This window comes from Crocodylus siamensis, chromosome 6, assembly GCF_052110815.1.
Source record: "Crocodylus siamensis isolate JL-2025a chromosome 6, ASM5211081v1, whole genome shotgun sequence".
NCBI lineage: Eukaryota > Metazoa > Chordata > Crocodylia > Crocodylidae > Crocodylus > Crocodylus siamensis.
Window position 1 is genome coordinate 3538880 of NC_143400.1, and position 14974 is coordinate 3553853.

Consider the following 14974-nt stretch of genomic DNA (forward strand, 5'->3'; position numbering starts at 1 on the left):
AGGGATCCTGGTCCTGGAAGAGATGGATTTGTCCTGATGGGAGGAGGGAGCAGGTATCAAGACACCACCAGCCGTGCTTACCCCCACGTTTATTTACACCCAACGCCACATGAAATGTACAGAAAAAAAAAGTTTTACAAAAGGGGTCCCCTTGCTAACTGGGTGTTTAAAAACCAACCCAACTCCATCCCAGCAGCCTGTGAGCTGGGTGGAGAGGGGTGGTACTGGGAGTGAGGAACTCACCCCCACCCCCCTTTTCTTGCTTGGGTGCAGAGTCCAGCTGTCCAGGGAAGCAGAAAATCTCAAAGCTCCCCCGAGATGAGCGCACTTCAGGGCCCGGGGGTGGGTGCTGTGGTGTGGGGACAGGATGTGGCTCCTGGGGGAGGGAGGTGGGGTGGGAGGTAGGGCCTCCCATTTGGAAGGAGCCAGGCAGTCCAGTTCCCTGTCATGGTTCTGCATCTCTGGCCGTCTCACTCGCTGGCCCTCAGCTCTGGTGGTAATACTGGCTGTAGTTCCAGGGGTTCTGGTAGCCATACGCGCTGTAATTTTGCTGTGGAGAAAGTGTAGGGACAGAGAGGTCAGTGGATGTGAAGCCTGCCTGGGGACAGACTGCCAGTGCACTGGCTTCCATCAGAAAGGCAAACAACACATTCGGGATGATTTCACAGAGCCAGAAACATAATGGAAAGCATCACGATCCCCTTTTAGAAATCCATGGATTGCCAGTGCCTTGAATGCTGCACCTGGTTCTGGTCCCTGCACCTCCAAAGGGCTAGAGAAGGTACACAGAAAGGCAACACACATGATTTGTGGTATGGAGCGGCTGTCTTGTGAGAAGAGGCTGAAGAGGGTAATGAGTGTGTGGGATGGATGGATGGACAGACGGGCCCTATTCAGTTTAAAGATTCTCGAAGTGGGACAAAAAGAGCCCAGAAGCCCTTATAAGACCCTAAATAGGGAAGAGAAACTCAACAGGGATGCATCATGGCCTCTCACCAGCCAGAAACTAGGGGGAAGGTCATCAGTTTAAAACTAACACAGGACAGTTCTTTCCCCTCCCCCAGTGTGAAATTGAAGCGGGGAGCTCATTACCACCAGATGCAGTGGGAGCTAAGGGTTTACCCAGATTCACCAAGGGACTGGATGTGTTCTTGGAGGAAAGGGGCATTGGTAGCTATTGAGCACAGGAGGGGCATGACCTCTGAATTGGAGCTTCCTAAATGCCCCCTCCCCCACAGCAGGGTTATTAACTTGTCACCTTTACTCCCATTGTCCCACAGAAGCACTTACACAGCCTTCCTCTAACCCAGAAGGGCCCTTGAAGCTGCCACCACAGCCTGTCTCCCAGCCCAGAGGGGATGCTGTAGGTTACTGCATTTATCAGCATATCACATGCACCTTTCACCAAAAAATCAGCTGCCCCTAATCTGAGGCATGTTTCTGTAGCTGATTTTGTATCCCAACCAGAAGCCCCCCTGGCTCACAGTGGCTCTAGCATTTCTGATCAGGCAGCTGAGGGAGTCCACTGTCTTCATGGCCCAGGTGCTATATCTGAATGGTCTCCACAATCCACTAATCAAGTTAACCTGGCAACCTGGCTAACCTAGTTCTTCCCGGTCTCTCTTCCTAGTCCACCTCCTTTTAGGGTGTATTTGAAAAAGGCAAACTCGTAGATTTGCCCCCAGACCAGTCTTCAGCAGCAACTAGGGTTTCAGCTTTAGTTAAGCAGGAAAAATTGACTGAGCTGAAGATTAGGCTCCATCCCTGTTCTATGCAGTCATAATGCTGGAAACATCTTTTTACCCCGCTTTCCCAAGAACAAGGTGTGGGGCTTAGCTGGAGACATGATAGGTGAGCTACTACAGCACCAGACACAAGGGGCAGGTCCAAACAAGGAGCAAAGCCACTGGTCTGAGAAGGGAGTAGAGGTCAAGCAGAAGGTGATGGAGCAGTGGAACAGCTGAGCACCACCCACCTGATACCACGCGTTGTAGTTGTAGGCAGCCGTTGGGTTGTTGCCCATGTCGCCCCCCATGCCTTGGTTCATGCCTCCAGCCATGCCAGGCCCCATCATCCCAGCTCCATCCTCCATTCTCATCCTCTTCTCATCTGGCTCATCAGCACTGTGGGGAAGAAAGGAAAGGGGCCTTGATGAGCTCTGGGAAGGGTGGATGATGAGGAAGGTAGCAACCTCCTCCCCACAGCTGCCCCCCAGCTCCCTGCCTGCACATGCTGGTGGCCTTACCCATTCTCGGGGCCCCTCTTGCGGGCCGCATAGCGCTTCAGGATCTTCTGGTGCTCGTCGTAGGCAACCAGCAAGCTGGGAAACACATAAAAAGGTGCTCAGAAGGTGCCACAAGCCAAGTCCTGCTTTCTCCCCCTGCTCCATCAGCCCCCTCTGCTTTCAGCCCCCTTCCCTGCATGCCCATGCCCCAAATGCACTGCTGCTTTTTGGCCTTCTGTGCCCCCTTGCCCCAATCCACTGCCTGCTTTCACCCCAGACTGCCATGCACCCTCCTCTGATCTGCCCTGTGCTACACACACAGGCTGCCCATGTTACACATATGCCATGGGCAAGCCACCCCTGCACTAGCCCTGCCCAGGGCTAGGTGTCTGCGCCAAAGGCTCAGCTCAGGCCCTGTTCCCAGTGAATAAAGATCCCCAAGTGCTCCTCGCTACAGTCTCAGAGCCCCTCGGAGACCGTAGCCATCTCCCGCCCCACATATGGCAGAGCTGAGGCAGCTGTGCTAGGCACAGGGAAAGCCACCTTGCCCCCCTCACCTGTGCATGCTGGAGCCAAAGTCCTCAAGGTACTCCACACGGCGCTGTGAGAAGACTATCTTGGCTTCCTCAGACAGGCTGCTGTTGAGCGCCCGATCAAAGCATGTCATGGTGTTGCCTTCATTTTGTTTGATGTCGGCACTGAACTCCATCTCCAGCAGATTGGCATACAGCTTGGCATTCTCCTGTGGGACAAGACAAGGAGAGGGGGGCAGTGAGACCACAGGATTAAGTACAGGAGGGTGGCTGTCAGAAGGGAAAGGCGATGGGGTCACCAGCTGTACATACCAGTCCCAGGGGCTCCAAGCTGGCCTGGGAGCTGGGAGACACTGGAAGCCTGATAGGGGGTGGGGGCAGAATGCCTATGTTCTGGTCCCTGCCTTGATTTCCCCCCTCTATCCAGCCTCCCATCTCTGTGGGGCAGGGAGCAGCTGGGGCTTCAGAAAGGGACCCCAATCTCAGTCTGGGTTCAGATAGCACTAGGTTCCTCCATCTGGGTCCCAGGCTGTACTAGCCACCTGGATCTGCTCAGTGGCTCTGTGAGAAGCACAGGTTTGCCTCCCTCCTATACCACAAACCTAACTGGGCTATTGCCCAGTGCCCACTCCCTGCCCCATCCCTCACCGGGTCTTTCTCCAGCGCATCCATGAGGACTTTCCGAGCCTTGATGAGGTTCTTCTGGACTTTCAGCACTTGCCGGGCCAGTTTGATGGCATAGAAGGAGGCTAGCGGCAGCCCCTCGTTGGCCTGGATGGCTTCCTGCAGCAAGGCCTCGGCCATCTCCAGGTTGCCTTGCCGCCGTTCCAGGCTCACCCGCCGCAGCCGCACCATGGCCAGCCCAGGCATGCCCTCCTCAAAGGTCTTTAGGATGCGCCGTGCCTCCTCTATGTTGTCTGCAGGGGGGTGGCGGATAGATCCAGGAGGCATGGAGAGAGGTGAGGGCAGGCAGTAGGGGACAGGAGCACCCGGGGGAGGGACAGATCCTCGCTAGTTTCCACTTACCGCGCGGGGCTCTGGGGGGGGGCCTACAGGGGCTTAGCGGTGCCTTCCCCGAGCATCTAAGGAGCCTGCAGAGACCGAGAGGGGACAGGGCGCCATCACCGCGACGCCCCTAGGGCCTCCACTGGACACCTTAAAAATGCAGGACCGGCTAGCGCTTGCCGACGAGGTACCGTATTTACTGGCATACCACGCGCCCCCACGTAGGAAGGCAGCAGGAAGGAGAAAAAGATGTTTCCCTTTCACCAGACCAGTCAGGATCACTTCCCTCGTATAAGACCCGTGCTCCAATCTCCAGCTGGGAATTTTTGGGAGAAGGGAAAGTGTGGGATGCGAATCACAGAACTGATGGGGGTCTCCATTCTCTTCCTGACACATGCGAAGGTTTCCAGGTAAAGGAAGCCAGGAGATTTGGGTGCGTTCCTAACAAACCAGCAATTAGAAGCCAGGCAAAGCTGTATGATCATGATAATCTCGCCTAGGTCCCACAGGCTGCTAATGAAGTTACTTGCACTAGAAAGATTGACATCTGGGTGGGGGACTGTGCCACTGAGCTGAACTACAGGGGAAGGATCAGGAGTGAGAGAACCCAGGTTTCCGATGGAGCGGATGACAGAAACAATAGGTGTTGGCCAATTCAGCTGCCCAAGATGAAGACCCAACATTTCAGCCTCTAATTTGGGGCACTGGGAGAAATCAACTGGCCCACAAGGCCTGTGGCCACAGCTTCTGGAGCCCTATCAGCATTAAATGCACCACTACCTTTGCTACCAGCACCAGGGGGGTTTAATTGCCCTGATGACTAAGACAGGGGGAAAAGAGGAGAGGGAACAAGGCAACAGCAGCATTAACTCCAGGGTCTCTAGGGATAAACGTTTCTGCAGTTCACGAGTGGTCTGTGGAAGCCCTGAGATCTAGATGCAGTCCACTGTGCAAGACACATTTGATGTCCCAGTGCTAAACAAAGCCAGAACAACTGCTCCCACCAAGAGGTCACCACAGGGGAACTGTAGTCATGGGGGCAGTTACCACTGTGAATTATCAGGCTGCAGTCAACTGGGGAACAGGACTCCAAGCCAGGAGGGGAGATGACAAAGGAGCTATGTGTGCACTACCCGCTGCTAGCTGGGTTCCCACTGACCTTGCTTCTCCTCAAATGCAGCCCAGAGAAGATGGATGCTGGGCTTTCGGGGCAGGTGGTAGCAACAAGCCCGCTGGAACACGCTGCGGGTGCCGGCAACCGTGTGGTTCTCCAGATAGGTGGTGTACTGCATGAGAAGTCGGAAAGAGAGGAGGTTGGGGGGAGAAAGAATAGAGGAGTAGGCAGAAAGAAAGGCTGAGGGAATGGGTTAGCTCCTCCCGCCTGGGGCGGCACGGAAAAGGGATGAAAGTCTGCCCCGGGGAGGGACGGTGCACTCACGTGAGGGGGCTTAACGCACCTCTCTTCAGGGTTTCCTGCACCCTCTTAGGCGGGTGGGAGAGATCGGGCAGGGAAAAACAGCAGCGGAATTTAAGAGAAGGCTGTTAGAAGTTTGCTCCACAGACAAAAAAAAAAACCACAACGCGCGGCCGAGGCATCGGGCGCCCACGACGTGCCGCTGCCAGCTGGAGCTGGGACAGAGTGAGCTGGCGCCGGTACCCAAGGGATTCAAGCACCTGCTTCCCCTAGGCGCACCGTCTCCTCTCCGGCCGTGGGTGACTCACGGCCTGGGTGTAGCAGATGGCATCCAGCACAGGGAGAGGAAGGGGGTGGATTCTTTTTCAGCTGGTGGGAGGAAGCCGAAAGGAGTCGATCCATCCCCCCCATGCCACCCCCAGCACTTCCCTGCAGGACACAGGGAGAGTCACGTAAAAGCTTCTGTACTGAGGCTGGCTCCTCCTATCCCTAGGGAGACCCGTCTCCAGAAATCCAGCACATGAGATGAGATCGCTTCATTCCCTGCTGATCAGGGAGCTTGGCCTGTTAAAACCAACCTGTCCCAGGAGGCTCAGGCCAGCAAACGGTGTCCTTAGATCCCGAGGCCTGGTTCCCCCAGCTTTGTCTTGTGAAATTAAAGGGGGAGAGGAGGAAGAGGCAGGAGCAGGGGTGGGGGGCAGGGCGCTCACTTTGATCCAGAACTCCTCATAGAGGGCGCAGGCGATGACGCAGCGCTCAAAGAGCACGATGGTACGCTCATGAGAGCTATGGGCCATTTCAAAGTCCAGGTAGTCGCGCCAGTTCCTCAGCTGGGCTCGCTCCAGCGGCTTCACATGGAAGTAGGGCCGCTTGATCTGTGGAAGAGTGGGGTAGGAATAACAATGAGGTTCCCTCCGGGACAGCTCAGGGGAGGAGTAACCTCTGCAGTGAGAAATCCTTTGGGGCTGGCTTAACTGGATATCAGTGCTGTTCCCAGAATCACTAAGGCCCGCTCTGGGGATGATCAGACCAAGGGGCGCAATGCTACCATACTTTCTTGCATAGAACACACACCTTATTTCCAGAAGACAAAATAAAGGGAAAAAAAGGCAGTCTTGGCTGACTGCGTGACACAAAGCAAGTCCTCCAGGCAGTGTTGCACCCCAGGGAGCCTGGGTGAGTTAGGAGGCAGCAGGGATTTCCTGGTGTGACAGAGCCTCCTGGGAAGCTGGACGCACATGTTCCTAGAAGGAGTTACTGTCACACAAGGTTAGGCCTCAGACCCTCACAATAGGCAGCAACCAGACTGTTCTCTATCCTAAGCAGTTCTTTACATAAGCTCCTATGAATTAAGTGTGGTTTCCACATCACAAGCCTCATCGAGATACAACCAGCAGCTAATTCCAGGGCCAAGCTACAGTGTTCAACCAACAGCTATGGCTATGAGGGTTAAGACAGGACTCTGCCATCTAAATAACAGCATGGCATAGCATGCACAGCATCTCCATGCTTATGAAAAGTTTTCCCATTGAAGACAGATGCACAGATTTTGCTGGGACAGATATGCTGGGCACATGACAATGCAGTATATATGTGGCCACTTCTGGGGCATGGTCTTAAGTTACTTCAGAGGAAATAGAATGCAGAGGATGCAGGATGTGGCCTCCATCCCCAAAATAAGGCTTCTTGTGGGGGATACTAGAGTAGATTTCATAAACATCAGGGCTGGAAGGGACTTCAGAAGATCATCGAGTCCAGCCCCCCGCCCAACGGGCAGGAAGTCACCTGGGGTCCCAGCAAGATAAGCATCCAATTTACTTTTGAAGGTGTTCAATGTAGGTGCTTGAACCACCTCTGATGGCAGGCTGTTCCAGACCTTGGGGGCTTGGACAGTAAAGAAATTGTTCCTTATGTCCAGCCTGAAACGGTCTTATAGTAGTTTATAACCGTAGATTGATGCCAGGCCAAATTACGCTGGGTTTGTCCCATGAGTCTGCTACTGAGGGTGGCTTCTCTTTGTGGTAGTCACGCCTCTGTGCATGCTGGTTACCTTGACCCCTAGCAGCCAAGTAGTGATGCAACACCTCCCCTGTGTTCTTTATATGTATCCCTATTCTTCTCATTTGCAAAAAAGATCTTATAACCTCTCTATATATAAACTAAGACTTAACTGTAGTTAAGTCTACAAAGGTACACATCTACCCTGACTTTTTCCAGGTGGCTTGGGTAAGCCAATTGCACGTCATATCGCAGAATCAGCAGAATAGGCCAGATCCTGCCTAGAACTGTTTTATAAGCAGCCCCTGCTTTTGTCTCTAGCATATGGCTTAGAGCAGCCAGAAGGACAGGGAGCTCCAGAGGTCACATCCAATCCAGCCCCCTGCAGGATTAGCCCTGTCCAAACCAACCTAAACACATTCTTGTCTGACCAGGTCCTAAAACTCCACCAACAACCCTGTCACGCAACTATATGGCCTATTGCCCCAAGACAGCCTAAGGCCTTGAATCAACCCCAGGTAAAGCTGGGGGACAAGGGCTAGCCATGTCCCACCACTGCAAGGGGGGTTAAGTGTACTTGAGAGATCCCATGAATACGTTAGATGTCCACCTTGCTGGGGTCGTTTGACCCCAGTACTCTTTCCTGCCATGGCAGGGGGTCAGACTAGATGATCTGCTCATGTCCCTTCTGACCCTAGAAACTATGTTACAGGGGGATCAGGGAGGGGTGGCATTAAGCAGGAGATATCGGGAGGCACCTACCCCTTCTTCAAAGGTCCAGCGCTTGCTGACTTCTGCCTCATTCTGAGCATAGACCTGCTGCCTGATGGAGAGGACCAGCTCGCGGACCTTGTCCTGGTCAATATCTGCCTGGAAGACAAAAGGAAAGAGCAGAGATATTACATATCTACAAGGCTGATGGTCTTGCTCTGGTTTGCCCAGAGGACTTGGGTTGAAGGCAGGTGCATGAGCCGCAGGGCACCACCATAGAAATCATAGAGAGGTGGGGCTGGAAGGGGCCATCTAGTCCAACCCCTGCCTGAGGCAAGATCATCCCTGCCCAAATCATTTCAGACTACTCCATCATCCAACTTCTTTGTCAAACTACTGTCAGCCCTAACACAGCACTACATATCAGGGGGTTGGACTTGATGATCTATTCAGGTTCCTTCCAACCCTAGAAACTATGAAACATCACAACCCAGCCTGCCACAAGAAAAGCAGGGGGATCACAGCAGTCAACGTCCTCCTGCTGTTAAAGAGTTAATATATGCTCAAGAGATCCCAAGCAGAGGCCATGCCCCTGCTACAAAGGAAGGCAAACCCCCTTCCAATCCATATTATTCTGATCAGGGGGAAAAAGTCTCTCCTGACCCTAAATACAGCATCAGTCTGACACTGAGTAGAGGGGCAAAGACCCTCTAGCCAGGACCTTTCAGCCTTAAGTCCCAGCAGAAGCACTCACACAGCCCAGCCACCACCCCCAGCCTGGGCTGCAGACAACACCCAGTGCCTCTGACTTGGAAGGCCTAACAACCCTCCCCCGTGCAGGCACACACAAGGGGGAATCCCCTCCTAGCCCCATGTGGCAACCAGCAAAGTCCAGAAGCCTAGGAAATCCCTATGATGCTTTAAGACAGGAAGTGAATCAGCCTCTTCCACCCAACTGGGCCTCAGCAGGTTGAGGACACCAATAGGTGGCAGGACCCATCTTGGCTGAAACGGCGGTGGGGGGAGGAGTTCAGTGACAAGCCCCTGAGTGGGTGTGGTTCCTTCCAGCCAGGTTGGTGGAAGCAGGGGTCACCTGCAATGTTGCTGCAAGTCTAGGGCAGCAAATCAGAGGGCTGGGAGCTGTTCTTGACCCCAATGGCCACTTTCGGTCAGTACCTGGTCATCCACCCCTGCCTCCTGCTTGGCTTCCAGCCCAGGGGGCAGATCTTCCCCAGGCGGTGGCTCCTCAGCATCCGTCTCAGGCAACTTCTGCACGGTGTCTGTGACCAACTTGGACTGGAGCCACGCCAGCTCCTCAGGCGTCACAACATCCTGGATGGGGTTGTGTATCACATGCTCCTTGAACCTGTGGCCAGGGCAGCGGTTAGCAACAGACCTGCCGGGCATCATCTACCCCCACAAGCAAACCTAGCCCCCCGCCTCTGTCCAGACCTAAACTGGGGGTGTGTTCATCCTCCGCCATGTGGCCCTGTGTCATCTGGCCTGTGAGGATCTCTGTGAGGTTATAAACTGGGCAGTGGGAGAGCAGTAGACCGCTCCTCTGCTGCCAAACCTCTTGACCCATGGAAAGCCCCAGTGCCAGCTCACAGGGCCAGGTGGGAGAAGCATGGGCCCAGGGCCCAATCTTGATGTGGGGGGCTGGGCAGGGGCAATGCTCCCCACCCCACAAGACCCAATCCTGCCACACAGGGGTGGTATCGACGCCCTGGGGCTCAACCACAGCATTACGGGGGGTGGGGAGAGTCAGGACTGGCTTCTAGGGACCCAATCCAGCACATGGTGGGAGCAGTGTCAGCCCCACAGGACTCAATCCCAGTGGGGGGGGGGAAGCAGAAGGGGGGCAGTGCCAGCCTTTTGGGACTCAATCCCAGTACAGTGGGGGGGTTACACCAGGTCCCCATCCCAGGGTGCAGTGCCAGCACTCTGGGAACAAGTCCCAACGTGTACGCGCGTGTGTGTACGTGTGTGTGTGTGCGTGTGTGTGCGTGTGTGCGCGCGCGTGTGTGCGTGCGCATGTGTGTGCGTGCGCGTGTGTGTGCGTGCGCGTGTGTGTGCGTGTGTGTGCGTGTGCGCGCTAGAACCCCGCGACCCAATCATGGCACACGAGGGGGGTAGAGCTAGTTGCTTCCCCTCCCCCCAGCCCAACTGAGGTGCATAGGATGCGCTGCCAGCTTTGTGAGACTCAATCCCACATGAGGGGGATGGGAAGGGGTGGCACTGGCCCCCTACGACCCAATCCTGGCGTGCAGGGGTGGTGTCAGCTCCATGCCCAGGATACCAAAAAACTGAACAATGTTGCTCTTGGCTACTCCCTCATGGCACAGTCCCAGCCCCATTTCCCAGAGAAACGGAGGGACAGAATGCCCTGGCCCCTCCAGGTTTTAAACTCCCCTGGTCTCCAAATTGTGCTCAGAGGCCCGCAGCCTCAGAGGTAGTGGGCCAGACCTGGGGGTCCATGGGGTATGAAAAGCACTGCGGCCAGGGGCTTTCAAGGCCTCCGTAAGCCCCGCCCAGCGTGGGTGGCCCTGCTTTCCCAGAGGCCTTTCATCTCATCTCCTTTCCACACCAGCTCCTGGATGGTTCATGCCCTGAGGCTGGAGAAACAAAGATCTTCCAACAGCTTTTCCTGAGCTCCCTGCCCTGCGGCTGGCTGGGAGGGGCACACCCAACACTCTGGGTGCTGGTTTGATTCTCCGGGTGCTGGTTTGATTCTCCATGGAGGCCCAAGCTCCGCAGAAGCACAGGAACAATCTCTGACGGCCCCTAATGCCTGCCCCTTTCCCTCCCCCATGGTCATGTCACCTACTTTTCCCAGTGGTGGCTGTAGAGTTGCGTGGGGGTGGCCAGGAGCCGGTCGTAGATGGCCGTGATGGCCCGTAGATCACCCTGCTCTCTCTCCCACTCCACATACATCTCCCAGAGCTTGTCTGAGCGGAAGTCCATGCCCGCTGCAGCCACAGCTGATTCAAACACACTGCAGAGACAGAAGGGGGGGGTGGGGAAGGGGAAGATCCGTTAATGGGGCAACAACACGGTAGCCCCTGGGAGCCTCGGAAATGGGGACCCCAGTGACCTGGCAGGCTGTGTTCCCCCCTGCCGCAGCCCCTTTTACCCCATTCTCAGCCCTGGTCCCATCTATCGTAATTCACTGCCTATAACACACAGCTTTCCTCCCTGCAAGAAAAACAGCAGCAAGGAACTGGTGTGAGCATTATATGCAGGAAATACGGTAAGAGCACTTTCTGCCTCACTGGGCAAAGGCAAAAATACATGCGACTCACAGGAAGCAGAACAAAGCAGGCTGGGCTCCCTGGCTGCTGTAACTCAGTTACTACAAGGAAAGATCTTTGTGTCTTCGCGCTGCCTTTCAAAGACAAGGTGCGTCTTATATTGCAGGGTGCCTTGTAGGTGAGAAAATACGGTATGCCACTCGTTCGCCCATGCCAGGCGCCTGATGCTGGCTGTGCCCCCCCTCCAGTTGCTGCTGGGATGTGAACCGCCCCAAGTCACCGGCAGCACAGAGCAGGTGAGATCCCCGCTTTTCCTAGCAGGGAAGGCAGTACCAGCCCCCCGCTTCCTCCTCACCACAAGGACTCACCCGCGGATCTTCTGGAGGGAATCAGGCAGGTTCATGTCTAAGGTGGCCTGGAGGTAGGAGAGGTAATGGATCCACAGGTCCATGCTGAGGGGGATGGACTGGAGTCCTCGCTCGAAGACCTGTGGGGCAGAGAGGGAGCTCAGCAGGGTAGAGACAGGCACCCTTCCCTGGGCTGAGTTCCCTGACCCACCCCAGCCCTAATTCAAGCCACCCGCTGGGAAGAGAGGCCACCCCACAACCCCCTTCTCATAATTGCCATTTACTGGGTCAGACAACAGGTCCGGCTTGCCTAATCTTGTGCGTCACATGGGGACAGAGAGCAGATGCTGCAAGACCAGGCTCTGACCAGGGTTTGTGCCCCTGTTTCTCTCTCACTTGTAACCTCCATCATTTAAGGTCTAGGAAGTTTTAACTCAAAAGCCGTGTCTCTCCCATGCTCAACAGCTACAGATGCACATTGTCTCCAAGACTGCGCCCAATCCCCTTGGTGAATTAGGTTACACTCAGCTTTCACTACATCTGGTGGGATCGAGCTCCACCCTTTAATTCCACACTGGGTGAGAAAGAACTTCCTTGGTATGTTTTAAACCGACTGCCTGCTCATTCCATTGTGTGACCCCTTGTTCTTGTTTGAGGTGGCAGCCCATAATAAATCCACACTGGCTTTCTCTTCCCCATTTAGGTTTTTTGGAAACGCTTCTCACATTCCCCACTCAAGTGTCTCTAAATGGAACAGGTCCATCTAGCCACCCCACACTCCACCTCTTCATCCTTCTAGCCACCACTCTCTTTTTCACTAGCTGCTTCAGTCTGTTCATGGGGAAGCCCCCCCATATCACAAATCAGCCTTGTTGCCTTTCTCTGAAACTTCTTTTGTACCTTTCCATCCTGTTGGAGGTGCAGGAACCAGAACTGGGCAGTCTCCAAATCATGGATGGACCACAGATTTATAAAGGAAAAATCAGGATACTCAACCAATTCCCCCCTTAATAATCCCTAATATTCCACTTGCCCTTTAAATGGCTGCTAAGCCCCAAGCTGATGTTTTGAGGAAACAGTCCACAGTGATTCCCATGTCTCTTTCCTGTGTGGCAACAGCTAATTTATAGCCCATCTCAATGTAGATATAAGTCTGAGGTATTTTTGTCTGGATGCATCACTTTCCTCACCTCCTCCACCTCCTTGTGGCAGTCGAATCTACGCTCCATGTCAGCGTACTTCTTCCAGTAGCCATAGCAGTAAGGATAGTGGGCGAAGAAGCTGTCAAAGGCTTTCCGGGCTGACAAGAGATGATTCTGTGCCGGGGAAGAAATAAATCAGCATCAGCGTGGACAAGAACCCCACAACCACGGCCCTCAACCTGGGCTCTCATCCCACCGCACTGCAGTCTGGGAGATCCGGTCTCCCCACCAGACAACATTCCTAGTTGTAGGTAGCACCAAGTTGAGCGTAGCTGGAAAACAGTCCCCCTATTTTTCTCCCCAGTACAGGAGATACTGCTCTTATCACATCTCTCTCCTATAAAGTATGCTGTAGTTTCCAGGTCCTGTTTTAGGGGCGGGGCCACATGTCAGAAAACACAGTAGATGGTGGCCATGGCAGGGGGGACAGTCTCTCAGGTCACTGGGGTCCCCATTTCTGACCAAATGTCCCTAAACCCAATGCCTGCATGTGCTTTGAATGAAGCCTCGTGCTACCTGGCACACATCAGCCAGTCAAGCACAGGCACTGCAGAGCCAGTCGGCAGGGAAAGAACCCAGGAGTCCCTGCCACGCCCTTGGCCTAACGACCAACATGTGCTTCCTGCCACAGCCCAGGACAGGACCCTAGTGTTGCTACGGCAGCCACGCCAAACCACAGGATGCTGGTCCCCCACCTGGCAGAGCACCAAAGGGAACTGAGCGACTTAACCCCTCAACTGCCAACGGCCCCTAAGCCAGCAAAAGAACCCAGGAGCCACCCAATTCCCAGCCTTTTAACCCCTCAATCTCCAGCAGGCTCCTAAAGCCAAAGAGAGAACCCTGGAGTCCTGAGACTCCCAGAAATTTAACCCTTTGCTCCGTTAAAGCCAATGAGAGGACCCAGGTATCCAGACTGCAGAGGGCCCTGGGATACAGCTGTAGGGAAAGCTCACAAGGAACAGGGGTGGGGTGCGCTCCCCGCTAACCTCCTGCTCCACGTATTGCAGCAGCTCAGTCCAGGCAGAGAAGTCGTGGGGGTTTTCGTGCGCCGCCTTCCAGAACCGCTCAAACTCGAGCGGATATGTGGGCAGCGGCTCCTCGGGCAGTGGGGGGTTGGGAAGGGGTGGGGGCGACGGTGAGGGCGACTCCTTAGGTGGAGGGCATGGCGGGACCACCACCACCTCCTCCTCAACAACTTCGCCCTCCTCCACCACCTCGCCCTCCTCCAGCATCTCCGAGTCCTCCACCCCTGGCCCCGGCCCTGGCCCTCCGGCATCCGCGTTGGCTTCGGTGCTCAGCCCATTGCAGTCCTGCAGCTCCGTAGGCAGCTCTTCCGGCTGGGCGGTGGCTGGGCTGGGCGGTTTGGGGATCACATCTGGGGGGGGCCCTGCAGGAGGGGGAGAAACGCAGTGTGAGGGGGTGGCGGGGGAACAGAGGCCCCGAGCTCCCCGCTCCAACTGCAACGCCTCCTTCGAGCTCCCAGGCCCGGGAGTGGAAACCAGGAACTGCACCCAGGCTTCACGCCAGGATAACGGGGCCCCCAGTGCCCCCACTCCCTGGCCCAACCCCGGGGTCCTCTTCGACCCCTTCCCCTCCCCCTCCACCCAAACCTCCAACCCCTCTAGCCCCCCCCCACTTTGACCCCCTCTCCTCACAGCCTGGCCCCTCCCCCACTGACCTAACCCCCACAGACCTAGCCCCCACAACCTGACCCCCTCACCTCTCCCCACCCCACCCTCCCGCCCACGAGGCCCCCCCCGACCCCTCCCCAGCCCCTCTCTCTCCCCCCATCCGCGCTCACCCGCCGCCTCGAGGCCACTATCCCCGCCGCTCCCCGGGCCGGGGACTCCCTCCGCACCGGCCCCGCCGCCGCAGTCCGTACTGGCCGGCGCCTCCAGCCCCTCTGCCGCCATCTTGTCGCGCTGCCAGCTCGAGCGCACGGCGCATGCGCGGCCGCGGGGACCCGGATGAAGGCGCGCGAAGCGTTGGGGGGAAGACCATAGAGCTGCGAGCTAGAGCACCTCGACCACTTCCGCCCTCCTGAGGCGGGAGCATTAGAGGAACGGGGTAGAGCAGCCAGCAGGAAGGGCAGCTTGCCATTGGAGGATCCAGAGGAACCATAGAGATTTGCCTCTGGTCATGGTGCTACTGGGTCTCTTCTAATCGCTCTTGCCTCCCTTTTTTCCGCCCTCTGTGATTCCCCTTTGGTCCTCCAGAGAGACCAGAGTAGCCAAAAGGAACCATAGAAGCCTTGGAGCAAAGGTAGAGCAGTCAAGAGAGGGGTTTCTT

General features: G+C 55.7%; 1 protein-coding gene across 3 annotated transcripts; it reads right to left on the reverse strand.

Annotated features, from left to right (window-relative positions):
- Window positions 1-71: 71 nt before the first annotated feature.
- On the reverse strand, window positions 72-14643 carry LOC149860528 (pre-mRNA-processing factor 39-like). Of its 3 annotated transcripts, XM_090054951.1 has the most exons (17): window positions 14487-14643; window positions 13672-14072; window positions 12674-12799; window positions 11505-11623; window positions 10713-10880; window positions 9062-9251; window positions 7937-8044; window positions 5887-6051; window positions 5201-5244; window positions 4922-5048; window positions 3971-4203; window positions 3784-3848; window positions 3406-3674; window positions 2782-2966; window positions 2246-2320; window positions 1976-2123; window positions 72-550 (listed from the first exon to the last, which is right to left on the reverse strand). In XM_090054951.1, the coding sequence occupies exons 1-17, from the start codon at window positions 14596-14598 to the stop codon at window positions 485-487; spliced, it is 2601 nt and encodes an 866-aa protein (XP_089911077.1). In that variant the 5' UTR covers window positions 14599-14643; the 3' UTR covers window positions 72-484. The 3 variants fall into 3 exon arrangements, with proteins under 3 accessions (XP_089911077.1, XP_089911078.1, XP_089911080.1); XM_090054952.1 differs by lacking the exons at window positions 3784-3848; window positions 3971-4203; window positions 5201-5244; XM_090054954.1 differs by lacking the exons at window positions 11505-11623; window positions 12674-12799; window positions 13672-14072; window positions 14487-14643 and adding an exon at window positions 11188-11307.
- Between the last annotated feature and the right edge of the window lie 331 nt (window positions 14644-14974).

Excerpts from the sequence above, each read along its gene's own strand:
- LOC149860528 (XM_090054951.1), bottom strand. The coding sequence starts at position 14,598 with ATGGCGGCAGAGGGGCTGGAGGCGCCGGCCAGTACGGACTGCGGCGGC. Across the intron at positions 3,849-3,970 it reads TTCCTACGTGGGGGCGCGTG|GCTCCTTAGATGCTCGGGGA; the intron begins GTATGCCAGTAA and ends CGGTCTCTGCAG. Across the intron at positions 2,124-2,245 it reads AAGAGGGGCCCCGAGAATGG|TGCTGATGAGCCAGATGAGA; the intron begins GTAAGGCCACCA and ends TCTTCCCCACAG.